At 48.6% G+C, this 14742-nt stretch overlaps 1 protein-coding gene and 1 non-coding gene across 2 annotated transcripts; both read right to left on the bottom strand.

Annotated features, from left to right (window-relative positions):
* Positions 1 to 2608: 2608 nt before the first annotated feature.
* On the bottom strand, positions 2609 to 11542 carry LOC126983033 (protein O-linked-mannose beta-1,2-N-acetylglucosaminyltransferase 1-like). The gene is made up of 14 exons (XM_050835466.1): positions 11335 to 11542; positions 9744 to 9820; positions 8374 to 8457; positions 7939 to 8055; positions 7232 to 7448; positions 6848 to 6978; positions 6651 to 6718; positions 6061 to 6324; positions 5580 to 5724; positions 4873 to 4992; positions 4465 to 4586; positions 4119 to 4314; positions 3264 to 3373; positions 2609 to 3028 (listed from the first exon to the last, which is right to left on the bottom strand). Exons 1-14 carry the CDS (start codon positions 11450 to 11452, stop codon positions 2827 to 2829), a joined length of 1971 nt encoding a protein of 656 aa, XP_050691423.1. The 5' UTR covers positions 11453 to 11542; the 3' UTR covers positions 2609 to 2826.
* A 1333-nt stretch (positions 11543 to 12875) lies between these two features.
* Trnar-ccu (transfer RNA arginine (anticodon CCU)) lies at positions 12876 to 12948 on the bottom strand. The gene has a single exon. It is a non-coding gene; the product is annotated as a tRNA-Arg (tRNA).
* Between the last annotated feature and the right edge of the window lie 1794 nt (positions 12949 to 14742).

Raw genomic sequence — 14742 nt, 5'->3', positions numbered from 1 at the left:
GTGTGTGTGTGTGTGTGTGTGTGTGTGACGGATGGGGACGCTGGTGTTTGTTTTGAAAGCCCCTCAGAACACCCTACCGGTTTAGTGAAGGAACAGGGAACTGGGGAAGGAAGGAAGGAAGGAAGGAAGGAAGGAGAAGAGATGGTGGGAGGTAGAGGGAAAACGACGACGACGTGAAAGAAGAATAGAGGAAGATGATAAAAAAGGTTAAATAAAAACAGCACAGAAAATCATAATAGAAAAGGTACAAAAAAGGAACATAGCCAAGAAGTGACAAACGAAAGAAACAAGAGAAAGAAAAACAGACTAGCAGAAACATTGATCCTGAAGAACATCCTCCCCCGCCACCTAAACATACACAAGAAGTCGACGCTTTAGGCTTAAGAAGGCACCCGCAATGGACACGGTGTAAGAGCGACGAAGTTGAAGATCCTGCAAGCTGTCAGAGCCTCTTCGGCGCGCCAGACGGAGAGAAGACGCTGTTTGTTGCTCTTCGGGCTTGAGGCTCCATCGGCGGGAGGTATGCGTCCTGTGGGAGCATAATGTTAGCCTTAGTGCTTCTTTGTTTAGCCCGGGAGAGTGAGAGAAAAAGGAGATGAGAGGAGGAGAGGAGAAGGAACAAGGCACAACTCAAGGAGGAGAAGTAATACAAGAGGAAAGAAGAGGAGGAGGAGGAGGGGGAAAAAGAAGGAGATGGAGGATGAGGAGGAGGATAGAGGAGCCTCGTTCAGCCCCTTGAGTGAGGTAAACATGAGGCCAACTTCTGACGCCGCCGCCGCCCGCCTCTCAGCGACCTGTAGCTCCTCCGTAAACAACACACGCGCATATGGACGGAACAGTGAGTGGGGGGAAGGAGAGGCGGAGGAGAAGTGAGGGCAGGGGTGGTCAAGGGTGGTCAGGGAGAGAGAGAGAGAGGGGGGGGGGGGGCGAAGCAATAGGCAGGGGGGCGGAAAGGGGGTAGAAGTGGGGATATAAGGGGGGTGGGGAGGACCGTGGGGGTGTGGGGGTGAGGGGAGGGTAAGAAGGGAGTCACTGAACCCAGACAGGCAAGACCTAAACGTGGGGTCTTCTCGTCGTGGTCTACACCCAAGCCAGACTCAACATTTACGTAAACACACACACACACACACACACACACACACACACACACACACACACACACACACACACACACACACACACACACACGATGCTTTGGACTTTCGCAGTTATCCCTCTCTTTATCCTTCTCATTCTGACATCTATACACGTCTATTTACGTCGCTAGAAATCACAGGACGTTAAAAATCTTATAAACTGATGGTGTTTCTCAATTCCAGTGCGTTACCGTGACTTGCTTTCACTTCCAACTCCTCCTCTTCTTAATTGGTTCGTGAAATATGGAATAGGACAGGTAGGGCAGGTGAGGAAAGGGCCGAAGGTGTCAGATAATTACATGTAGAAGGCATTAATAGACCTTTGAATCTTTTAATAGACGCTTGAATCCTTGTCATCTTAGCGCCTCTATGTGTGAGTGCGTGTTATTTCTTGCACAGTAGCGCCCTTATGGACAGTGTCAGTAGTGTTATAAGAAGTGGTGGTGAATAAGTGTAAAGAGCAGTAGCAGTTGGTGGGTGTTAGGAGCAGTGGTAGTGGATGGGTGTTAGGGGCAGTGCCAGTGGTGGGTGTTAGGGGCAGTGCCAGTGGGTGGGTGTTAGGGGCAGTGCCAGTGGGTGGGTGTTAGGGGCAGTGGCAGTGAGTGTTAGGGACAAAGCTGCCACCCAACGTTCCCTTGCCGTCTGGTGGAGTTCCGGGCACTTGTGAGGAAACTGCGTGCGTGGTGCCTTGTATAGTGTTCCTTTCACACTCTCTCTCTCTCTCTCTCTCTCTCTCTCATTCAGGATGTTGAACGACCACACACACACACACACACACACACACACACACACACACACACACACAGCATAACAAGGCTGGCAACACTGTCCTTTATAACTCAACCATCAAACGTTTAATTATTTCTCCTCCTCCTCCTCCTCCTCCTCCTCCTCCTCCTCCACCCCCAGGAATAGTTTGTTTACATCTCCACTCCCCTCAGAAGGCTGCTTCGTCCCTCCTCTTCCTCTTCCACTCCCTTCGAAGTCTAATAATAAACTTCCTCCCCTCACCACCGTCTCCCTGCAACCCCTCGCCTTCTCCCCTCAGACCTGGACCATGCTATGACCCTCCCCTCTCCCCTCTTACCTGTCTCCCCCTTCCCCTTCCCTTCACCCCTAGCTTAGGTATGGTCGTCTTCCTCTGCTCTCCTACCCTTCCCCAACCCCACGCCTCGCCTGTCTGGGGTTCCTAAGGGATGGAGTGTATTCTCAGGTACTTATACAAATTTGTGGGGCTTTTGATATTGTTATGAGACTGCACTTTCATTGATTCTGTTGCTTCTTGTTTTGTCTCTCTATTCTCTGCGTAATCCTGCTAACAGACAGATAAACAGACAGACAGACAAACGGTACCGGAAACACAAACTTCTCCACTTCTCTATGCGGAGGAAAAACAAAAGTTAAAGAAGCGATCAAAGGCCTAGGAATCATTGCCATTGGAAAAAAAAAGTAGGCTGAATTAAACGGTGTATTCCAAAGAAAACAAATCGCTCGCTATATTTACAAACATTTCACTTTATAGATGTCCGCCATTATTCATTTATTTATTACCGCTTGGCCGGATCATCACCCCCGGGGAAGCACAGGGGCACTAATGGAAGCATACAATGTCCCCCTGTGTCCTCCCCACGAAGCACCGATGTTTTTTCTCTCATACTTGTTCATGAAGGTTAAGGTGTTCCCTGGGGCGTCAGGCTGCGGGTGGGACACTGCTGGGGTCGACGGTGAAGGCGGTGAGGGTGGTGGTGAGGGCGGTGAAGCGGGCGTACTGCTGCTCTGGTGTGTGGGCGGTGAAGGGCGTCCGCCGTAGCCGCCCCTCGCCCCTCCTGAAGGCCTCCTGCAGCACCTCGGGAGTGACACGAAGCACCTTGGCGCCCTCTGGCTTGTATTTGCTGGAAGGGTGTTAGGTGGGGGTTAGTTACGTCTCTCTCTCTCTCTCTCTCTCTCTCTCTCGTTATTGCAAAGTTTTGGGAAGAAAATTGACTGAGAAAAAGTTAGTAAGTTAGTTAGTTGGTTGATTGGTTAGTTAGTTAATAAGTGAGTGAGTGAGTGAGTGGTTAGATATTTAGTTAGTTAGTTAGTTAGTGTGTGTGTGTGTGTGTGTGTGTGTGTGTGTGTGTGACCCACCTGTAGGGGGAGGCGGGGTGGGCAACCAGCAGGAGGTGGGCGGCGCCGTGTCTCAGGATGTAGAGGCCGTGGTGAGCCTCCCGAGACTCCAGGGCGAAGGTTCCCAGGCACTGCAGGAGGAGGAGGAGGAGGAGGAGGAAGAGAACAAGAAGAACAAGAAGAGTAGAGAAATATAATGGAGAAAAAATAAATGGAAGAAGAAAAAGGAGGAGGAGGAGGAGGAGGAAGAGGAGGAGGGGGAGGGGGAGGAAGAAGAAGAGGAGGAGGAGGAAGAGAACAAGAAGAACAAGAAGAGTAGAGAAATATAATGGAGAAAAAAATAAATGGAAGAAGAAAAAAGGAGGAGGAAAAGGAGGAGGAAGAGGAGGAGATGACGATGAGGAAACAGTAGAAGAAGAAGAAGAAAAATAAGAAGATAAGAAGAAGAAGAAGAAGAAGCAGAAAAGAAAAAGAAAAAAAACAATTAAGGGTCAGTTTTGGAGAACATTATCATAGTTCTCCATTACGTACTACTTTTCCTTCACGCCTTCATAGAAAACGGAAACGAAGGCACAACACGAGGAACTACTATAACCAACATCTCCATGACCATTAAATTTTACGTCACTCCTCATCAACTCCAGTGCACAAATTAGAAGCTTTTGAGTTGGTAATAAGTGACAAGAGAAAAAGAAGAGCTTAGGATACAAACTCAAGTAGACAAACACCAGTGGATTTAGCAACACAAGGGAAAGCAAAAGACGAGAATATCCGTCCGAAGCTGACCTCCTTTGCCTCTTGTGTTTCCTGTTTTTGCTGCCCTTGAACTGCTTCCATTGCTGTATAAATAAATGAAGGAAGTAAAAAATCACCCACCGAGGCCAGGGCTGCCCACACTTTGCTGCCCCGGTAGAGGTTCAGGTCGCGCTCGCAGTGGAAGAAGAGGAGCAACACTTCCCCTTCGGCCTGTGTGTGTCTGGCGGGGAAGGAGCTCTGGCAGGGGTGGACCTCAAGCACCCTGGCACGCCGCAGCAGGGAGGTCACGTGTGCCTCGTACCTTCCCTGCTCCAGTCTGTGTTTGAGGAGGAGGAGGAAGAGGAGGAAGAGGAGTTGAGGTTTTACTGGTGCTTCTACAGTCCTCACCACACACACACACACACACACACACACACACACACACACACACACACACACACACACACACACACACACACACACTTACTCCTCGGCGCCCTCCACCAGAGCGTCGGGGTCTTGATTGTAGTTCTTGGACGAGAAGTAGAGGCGGAGGGCGAACTGTGAGAGGTGGGCACCCGCGTCGCCGAAGTGGTGGGAGCGAGACACCTGCAGGAGGAGGAGAAGGATGACGATGAGGATGAGGATGAGGAGGAGGAGGAGGAGGATGAGGAGGAGGAGGAGGAAGTGGAGGTCGTTGAAAGGGTAATGTTACTCACTCACTCTTCCTCTCGTATCCTTTTTGTTAGTCATTGTTTCTCTTCACATTCACATCCTCTTCATTTCTTTACTATCATCATCCTTCCTTCCTTCCTTCCTTCCTTCCTTCCTTCAATAATGATAAAATGTATAGTAGTTGTGTATGTTTTTTTTTCTTTTATATTTGCTTCCTCACCTCCGGGATGATGCACTCGCGGCCTCGTCTCAGAAAGAAGTAGGTGAACACATCCCAGTCGAACTCCATCTTCATGACCGCCATCCTCGCCACCATCTCCTGCGCGAACTCCCGTGTTACCTGTGCGGGGAGACGGGCAGGTGGAGGGGTGCGTAGGGCTGAAGACTGACGTGCGCTTGTTTGGTGTTTGTCTCATTAGTGTCTGTTTTTGTATCGTTACTGCTGGGGGGGTAACGAACAGGTGACAGGTGACGAGGTGGTGGCAAGGTATGTTTGGGTTTAAAAGTTGGTACACACGTGTTTATCATCGGCCTCCTTCAAGCCTCTTTCTGTATTGTGTTTTGTATTGGTCGTTGAAGAGGGAGGAAATATATGTGGAGAGTTCTGACATGTGGGTTGACAGTGGAAGAAGGTTGTTAGTCGTATACTGAGGAAGAACTTGCTGTTTTGAAGGAGATACGAAATAAACACCAGAGAAACGCAATAGCAGGAAAGAGGGAAGGTTATGGTAAAAAACAAACAAACACATTATCAGGAATAATAAGAACTTTGAGTCCCGAACAAGCAAAAATTTCAAGAACCCGAGAGGACAGACACAATTGGAATAGAACTTTAAGAACACTGAAATCCAGAATCAAGTTTTGGGAGCCGTTACAAAGGCGCACAACATCACCAAGTTCATTCAAGAGGGACGTCCGCGGCCTCACCATCCAGCCGTAGTTGGTGTAGCTCGCGGTCCGCAGGAGGGCGCGTGGGTCGTGGGATGTCCCGGGGTAGGAGAGGTCGTTGTGAGCGGAGACACAGTGCAGCGAAGGGTCCTCCTGAAGAACCTTGGCCGTCCTGTTGAGGAACCTGCGCGCAAGGGGAGGAAGAGAGTCGTAGGTGAGGACAGGTGTGTGCAGGTGAAGGAAGGACCCAAACCAGAGTTCTTCAAAAGACTGATCTCACCCCAGCCACCTTACAAGCATATGTAAATGAAACATGGCGGGAGGCACACTGGTCTTTCTACCGTCAACTGGGAATTTGCAATGGGTCGTGAAGGTTATACTGAATATAAAATTGTTCACTGTAAAAAAAAAAAATATGAAGAGCACTGTTCAGAGTCATTTCACACCACATGGCCTCCACTAAGTGACTCCACATAAACATCAACAACGAGAGCGACAACAGCAACAGCGCCTCACTCACACGAAGAAGTCAGGCGACACCGTGATGTCCTCCTCCAGCACGATGACCAGATTCGCGTCGGGGCGGCGGGCGAGGACGTGGCGGAAGGCGAACACGAACTGCCTGGAGATGAGCGTGGCCACGAAGGGACTCAGCTGCCGCGTGACGGTGAGCGGCAGCCCCACCACCGACAGGAACTCCGCCAGCTCCTCGTGCGGCTCCGGCGTGAACACCTCGACCTGCCGGGCATCGAACCCCCGCGCCGCCGCCACGGTCTTGAGGCTCCTGAAGTGAAGGGGACGATAGAGAGAGAAAGAAAGTGAGATTGAAAGGAAGCGAGGCTGTAACTTTTTTTCTTCATTAATTTCATTCTAACTCGTTAACTTTTCCTCTCCTTTCTGTTCCATTAAATCCTGATAATACTCCTCTCTCCCTTTCCCTTTGTATAAGATCCTCCTTTTTTTCTTCAGTCTCTCCAGCTCTCCCTCTTTCCCCTTTCTTTCCTGCTTTGATTCCTTTAGTTTCTCTCCCTTTCCCTCTTCCCTCCTTTCCTTCCTTCTTGTTTTCTCCTAGTCTCCTCCTCTCCTGCCTCCTCCTCTTCGCTCCCTCACCTGTAGAGCGCCGGGACCCTGTGAGCGATGATCACCACCACGGCGTTCTTGAGCTGACTGTTGGCGATCTGAAAGGGCACGAGAAAGAAAACGAGATGAGAAGAAAACGGAAGGATTCCCTGGGAACGATTGCTCTTGCTGGTGGGATGCTACTGCTTCTACTACTACTACTACTACTACTACTGGTACTAACTCACTGGAGGGGCGGCAGAAGGCAGGGTGTGAGGGGCGTGACAGCTGCAGAAGTCGCCGTACCGCTCGTATTTGTCGCAGAAGGAACGCCGAAGGTCCCAGCGCCTCCCCTTACGCCACCCCGGACACTGGTACTCTGGGGGAACGCAATGGGAGCTTGAGAATTCGCCACACATAAACACCTCAACTCATCCACCCGAAATTGACCTCTCGTCCACCTGATATTGACCTCTTCCACCTGACTTTGACCTCTCTTCTGGCCTCTCGTTCTGTTTTCTCTTGTTGGAGCAGCAGTATAGCGGGCCTTTTTGCTCCTGTTTTTGTTTCTTGCCCTTGAGCTGCCTCCCTTGCTGAAAAAAAAGTCCTCCATCCACTTTTTCCTTTCTCACCTTCTGCGGGAGCGAGGAGAACCGAGGCGTGTAAGGTGACCCCCGGAGCGTTCACCTGCCTACTGGGGACACTCACGGCCTCCCCCAGGGTCCTGCCGCCCTTCACCCACACCCAAGCCCACGCCACGCCGCGCCCCAAGACGGAGGTCGCCGCGGCAGACCCATATGACCCCAGCTTGGAGCGTGTCTCATCTGGCAGCCCGTAGGAGAGGTCATTCTGGCGGGGATCGGGGTGGGGGGGTGGTTATACAAGAGGTCAGGTGTGTTGGAGGGAGGAACATGGCGCCAGGTTTCGTTTACCTTACCTGTCATTAGTTGATTAGTGTCACTCAGGTGTTATACTTATTGTTATTTGTGCTGTTTTGTGTTTTTTTGTGTCTTTGTGTTGTTGATTTTAATGTCGTGTGCCTCTTACCAATGCAATCTTCATTTCATTATATTTGTTGCATTTTGTTGGTTTTTCTTATTCTCTCTCTGCAAGCGCCTCCCAATTAAGACCGTTACAGATTCACACTCTCATAGCCATAATTTCTTCTTTATCCTTCAATCCTTATAGTGTGCATCAGTCCATTCCTTCCTTCACTACGTACTTGTATAATTGACCTTTTCATCACTCTTAGAACATGCACTAAACCACCCAAAACACCATTTCCTTACCCCCCCCCCCCCCCCAACACACACACACTCCCTCTCACCCTTACTCTTACCCTTAACACGAAAACAATCACTCGGCCGGGTTGAATAGAGTCAAGGAAGGTCTCCAGCCGGTGAAGGTCCCCCCACGGCTGCAGGTGCTCAGGGGCGCCCATCACCTGTCCTGTCACCTTTAGGAGGGAGGGAGAGAGGGAGGGAGGAAGGGAAGGAGGCAAGTAGGTTGGTAGGGAAAGTGAGGGAGATAGGAATGGAGAAAGAGTAAAAAGGATTGAGTCAGGAAATGGAGGGAGGAAGGAAGGAGGGGAGTAAAGGAAGAAAAGTAGGCAGTAGGTAGGAAAAGGGTGAGGGAGGTAGAAATGGGGTGAGAGTATACAGGGGATGATACTACTACTACTACTACTACTACTACTACTACAACAAGAACAATAACAACCACACCACCACTAACACTTTCTCCCCTCCCCCCACAGGTGTGCTCCTCGCCTTACCTGGTGGAGGACCGTCACGTACAGGCCGTCGCTGGTCCTGCTGTTCTCTCCTTCCTCCAGATCGCCCGCCGAGAACACGAGGCGCTGTGCACAACAAGGGCTAAGGTAAGACTCGTATTATCAAATGTTTCCGGCTCTTGTTGTGACCGTTTTAGAAGGCCATGGCACAGAGGAGGTACATTGGGTTGTCATGAATGTAATCCCATTCCTGGCGCAGAAGCCTTCCAGAACTACCGCCAGGGTCAAGAAACCACCCATGGAAACTCGACAACTTCTGCAAGAGCCTATTTAAATGGATGTTCTTTAGGTCTCGAAAAGTTTAATAATATGGGACTAAGTCTTTGTGCAGGTAGTTAATTGATCTTGATGACTTCACTGTAGGTTGTTCGTTGATTTTGATTGTGTCACCTCATTGATTGGCTTAATTGTTTCACCTGACTTCCACCTGTTCATAACAAAGACGACGGTAAGAGTCTGTGTTTACCTGGCTGATTATTTTACCTTGATTTGTTTACTTATTTTACCTGCATCATTAATTAACCTAAAACTGTGACTAAAACAACGACTATATAGAACTGCTTAGATGAATGAGTTAATGGAGCAGAACTTGAGCTTAAAACAGAAAAAAAACAAATAAAGACATAAACAAATATGAATAAAAGGCCAAAGCGAGAGAGAGAGAGAGAGAGAGAGAGAGAGAGAGAGAGAGAGAGAGAGAGAGAGAGAGAGAGAGAGAGAGAGAGAGAGAGAGAAAAAATGTATACAGACAGGAAGACAGAAAGATGTAAAAAAAAAGACTTGTTGCCAAAACCGGTTGGGTACACATCGACAGGAAACGAACAAATATGGAAAAGAGGAAAAATCGTCTCAAAAGAAGAATACCCTGAGTTCATGGGGCTAACATTAAACTTATGATTATGTAGTGTATCATAATATAACGATTACGAACAGAAATGATACTTGGCAGGACGTATCGCGCATAGAACTGATGAAAGATGGAGCAAGGAATAGAATGGCAACCAAGAAATTATAAAAGGCAGGGCAGAGAAAGAATCATGTTTAAACGAAATTGCCGGAACAGGATGAAACACACTACTATTAAAGAAAATGATGTAGGGGACGTTGGGAAAGGCCTCTGTTAAATAGCTGACTAGTAATGACTGATGATGATAATGGGAATGGGACAACAAACACTCCTTTATATAGTGACTTAGCACCATACACGTGACGATGGTGATGATGACGATAACGGTGATTATGGTGATGGTGAAGATGAAGGTGATGATGATGGTGATGATGGTGATGATGATGATGATGAAGGGACACCAAACGATAATATACACCACTGAAGGTCACGACGAAGCACTCACGGTGAAGTTGGTGTGAAGCGTCGCCGCCCTGCCACTCGAGGTCACCCCCAGTAGGAGCTGACGTGATGGGGGGGCGTCTGGGGGGGGAGGGAGGGGAGGGGGTAGAGAAGGTGGTGGTGGAGGTGGTGACGTGGCGGGTAGGGTATGCCTGGGGTCACGTGGTTAATGCTACCTTTGTATGGGCAGGTGTGTGTGTGTGTGTGTGTGTGTGTGTGTGTGTGTGTGTGTGTAGAAGGTTTACTTGTTTATTTGTCAAGTGATTTTTTTGTTTTGTTGCGTACTTACATTATTATTATTATTATTATTATTATTATTGTTGTTGTTGTTGTTGTTGTTGTTGTTGTTGTTATTATGTAGTTTTAATTGCTTTGACTTCGTGATATTATTTAAGAAGTTTGGCTTTCTGTTTTCTCTGGTAAATCGAGGTCAAGTTTTTTTAATTATTATGTCACGCTCCATATAAATAGAAATTAATGACTAACCGCGATAATTCAGTCGTGGTGATGCCTCAAAACACACAAACGAAGTCACGTACACAGGGTCAGGCTACGTATTCAGCCGAACATTCACGGCGGGGAGGAAGTCAGGACACGTGAAGGGATGAACCGAAGCCAAAAAACGGGCCGAGGAAGAGGTTATGTCGGTAATTTTATACAGACTTTCCTTGTTGCTGTAAAGTTGAGGCAGGGTTGTCGTTTTGGTACCAAAGAACCAAATGAGGTACTCTTGGCTGTCTTCAATTCGACCGGAATGTCTTTTGGTACGATATGCTGCCAAAGAAAATATGCAGGTGTAGCCGACAGTATGAGAGGAAACGTATTGAAATTAAACAGAAAATAGGATTAACTACAAAAAAGATGGGAAGTCTTAATCTGGTACAGTATGTTATTATCTGGTTCGCTTTCAGGTCCGCTCTGGTACCACTATAAAAGTCGATGTTGGAACCTGCTGCAAACTCTCATTGTCGCACTCACCCTCTTGAGTTATGCCCATTTTTATGTTTTTGACTTCCATCACTTCGTCGGACAACTCTATCAAGTGTGCGAATAAGCTTGCGTGCAGCTCACCTAGCGCTTCATCCTCCCTTTCAGGCTGGTCGATAAATTTAATGATGGAGAACCTGGGGTCAGAGACATGGCAGCCCTCGTCGACAGCGTCCCGGGGTGATGGGGTCATAACTATTACAGCCTTAGCCTAAGAGTTAGTAAGACGGAGATGAGCACCGAGGCCACGCGCAGCTTACGTACCTACCAAAACATTAGAGTTCCTATTACTCCTCCTTTCTTTCCTCCTCCCTGTTATTCTTTTCTACCTGTTCTTGGTCTTTATTGATTTGACCCTCTTCCTCCTATTTATTTTTCGTTTGCTTCTCCTCCTCCTCCTTCTCCTCCTCCTCCTCCTCCTCCTCCTCCCAAAGCTTTACTATTCCTTCTCTTCCTCCTCCTTCATTTCCTCCTCCTCCTTCATTTCCTCCTCCTCGTTATTCTTTCCTATGTATTCCTGTGTGTTCTTGATTCGACCCTCTCATCTGTTTCTTTGTCTCTTGCTCCTCCTCCTCCTCCTCCTTCTCCTCCTCCTGTTGTTCCATTACCTTTCTGTGTTGTTGTGTTGGCGGTACTGCCCTCCTTCAGCGCCTCCGTCACCTCTCCCTCTCCTCCAGATATCAGACGAGCACCGCAGAGCACGATGAACCAATACACACAACGCATTGGGGAGGCATGAGGGGAGCTGCTCTTCCTCGTTGTGGGTTCCTTTCTTTCTATAATCCTTTTATCCCGTCAATTTCTGGGGCTTCTGTCTCCCTCCGTCGCTTAGAGAGGAGTGAAGGAGGGCATCCGGGTTGTGTAGGATGTATCCCCTCCAGGCATATTTTTTTTCCTATACACTAGGCCCCTTTTTTTTTACGAGTTTATCCTGCCGGAGTTGGTAAAGTGTATGAGAGAAAACGAGCTTCTTTGGCGCAGACTAAGGGAAATGGGAGTTCAATGGCTCTGATTTATTTGACCGCTAGATAGCTTACTGGAAAGGGAGAATTATATTTGCTATTGTATAGGAGCAGGGTCACGGGGTATCGCTGGGATGATTTCGTGTCGAGCCAGCGACTACCTCGTGAAACTGCATCGAAGGGTGTTAATTATCAGTTTAGTCCGTGAGCGCCAACTCCACCTATATGGACAGATGGCACACTTCCCGGACGTCGAGCGTGGTCACAGGGTTGTTTTAGTTCTAGACAACCCTGAGTGGAGGAGATCATGGGGACGCCCTCGTAACTCATGGCTGGGGCAGGCTGGTCGGTCCTTGGGGGGGCTTGGCATGGGAAGGGCAGCTGCGTGAAAGCTTGCCCGGGTTGAGCCTCAGGGGTCGAGTCCCGGGTGAGTAAAGCGACGCACCCCCTGACGCATGTGCCCCGTTAGTTAGTTAGTATAGTTATGGAGACAGCACCAAGTGATAAACGAGAGATATATGAATATCCTGCATCAAGATGTATATAGAAAGTAAGACGAGAAATGGCAAAGATAAAAGCAAAGATTTCAATGTGATGTGATGTGTGGTGTGTGCTATGGTGTACTTGGGCTCATGGGCACAATGGTTCCTCCGCGGAGGAACAAAATTTTTAAACAACACCTATATATAGGCAGTTTTATAAGTAACGCAGCTCCCCATCGCTACTCAAGAAAACGGCACTTTTGCGGGGTAACCATAAGAATCTCGGTGAGGGAAAATCGATCTGCGATTGAGGAGCAGCATATTGCCTGAAAGCTTAAAAATCCTTCTCATGGTATATCAGGAACACAGTCACACCGCGGACACATTCCAGGACACGATCAGTGGCCTTATAGCAGTGCCGCAAGGGAAGGGTAAAGGGAGATGTGTGTATGTGTGTGGTGCATTCTATGTGGAGTGGCACTGCATACACGAGTGGCGGTGTGCATGATTATGAAGCATGTACAGGCACGAGACAGGTGACGCAGCATGCACTAAACCCTCCAAAAGTAACTGTGCACGGGGACACACTTATTTCAGTGCATGAGGCAGGAGGGACACATATTTGGTCACCGCGCCATGACAGCAGCGGCAGGCGAAGATATGGACACCATCAAAATATCGGGCAAGACGAACACGAGCACCCGTTACCCCCGGTGGGACTCGAACCCACAATCCCTGGCTTAGGAGGCCAATGCCTTATCCATTAGGCCACGGGGGCTTGCAGAATGTGAGACATGTTGATCATTATCACCTGTGTTTCACCTGCAGGTATTGATTCATATACGCTTCTTGGCAGTAACCCTCACGCCGCGCTCCTTTTTTTGTCTGTTTGTTGGATACTTTTTTCAAGGCATGCTGAGGTGGAGTCATGTTGATAAGTATCGCCTGTGCTCTGCTTGTTGGGATTTATTTCTCTAATCGTTGCTTATGGCTTATTCTCCTTTCCGTATACGAACATAAGGAGTCTGCAAGAGGCCAGTCAGCCATCACCGGGCAGCTCTTGTAAGCCTAGCACCTATCACCTCCTGTCCTCCCTTTCCATGACTTTATCTGAATTTTTCACCCGGGTATCTGTCTTGTTTGACCCTCACAACCTGGCTACATTTTTCTTTATAATGAAATAACCGTGAACAAAAATATATTAATTGTGGTGGCATTTCCTTCCACTACTATACTACTACTACTACTACTACTACTACTACTACTACAATAAAAGAAGAAAAAAGAGGCTGAATAAGTAACCAAAGAGGATATAAGTAATTAACATGAAGCGACCGATTGGGAGGGGGACGAGAGAGAGAGAGAGAGAGAGAGAGAGAGAGAGAGAGAGAGAGAGAGAGAGAGAGAGAGAGAGAGAGGAATAGGTAAGAAAGAGGAGACTTGCGAAGGAAAGGGAGAGATAATATAGAAGGAGATGGAAGAGAAGTGAGTCGAGTGGAGGGAAGAGGAGGAGGAGGAGGAGGAGGAGAAATGGATGAAAAATAAAGAGAAAAGAGAGGTAGAGGAGATGAAGTTAGAAGAGGAAAGATATAAGAAAGGGAGGAAGGGAAGGAAAGTGTTGGGGAGAAAAATAAGAGGAGAAAAGGAAGATGGGAAGGGGAACAGGCGGAGAAGAGAACAGTAGAGAGAAAGAAAGACAGCCTATGGAGGAGAGAAGAGAATAATAAAGACAACAGTGAATGAGAATAGATAATAGAGAAAAGAATGAATGAAAAGAGAAAGTGATAAAGAAGAGAATATAATAGAATGAATAAATGAATAGTGAATGAATATAGAATAGTGGAAAGATGAGAATAGTGGTGAAGATAGTGGTGAGGGAGAGAAAGTGAGGAAGAAGAAGGGGAGAGACAGGTAGGGGGAGGAAAGAAGAGGGGAGACAAGTAGTGAGGGAGGAATGGAGGGAGGAGAAAGATAGTGGGGAGGAAAAGGGGGAGACAGCTGGTGGTTAGGAAAGGAGGGAGAAGACAGCTGGTGGGGAGGAAAGGAGGGAGAAGACAGCTGATGGGGGGAGGAAAGAGGGATAAGACAGGTAGAGGGAGAGGAAAGGAGGGAGAAGACAGGTTGTGGGGGAGGAAAGGAAGTGGAAGACTGCTGATGGGGGAGGAGAAGATGTGGGGTGGAGAGGTCATGGGGAGGTAAGGAGGTGGAAGACAGCAGGTGGGGAGAAGGAAAGGAGGTGGAAGACAAGTAGTGGGGAGGAAAGGAGGTGGAAGACAGCAGGTGGGGAGAAGGAAAGGAGGTGGAAGACAGCTGTGGGGAGAAGGTGGAGGATGTGGGGAAGAGAAGAGCGCATGGGGGACAGGTGGTGGGGGAGAGAGGACAGACAGGTGGGGGAGGGGAGGGATGACTGGTGGTGGGGGATGGGAGAGATGACTGGTGGAGGGGGTGGTGGGGCGGGGGAGGGGAGGGATGACAGGTGGAGGGGGGGTAGGGCAGGGGAAGGGAGGGATGACAGGTGGAGGGGGGGTAGGGCGGGGGAGGGGAGGGATGACAGGTGGTCGAGCCGGTTGTC

The sequence above is a fragment of the Eriocheir sinensis genome, chromosome 52, assembly GCF_024679095.1.
Source record: "Eriocheir sinensis breed Jianghai 21 chromosome 52, ASM2467909v1, whole genome shotgun sequence".
In the NCBI taxonomy this organism is placed as follows: Eukaryota; Metazoa; Arthropoda; class Malacostraca; order Decapoda; family Varunidae; genus Eriocheir; species Eriocheir sinensis.
The sequence above is the reverse complement of the archived record's forward strand: the minus strand, read 5'-3'. Positions and strand labels throughout refer to the sequence as shown.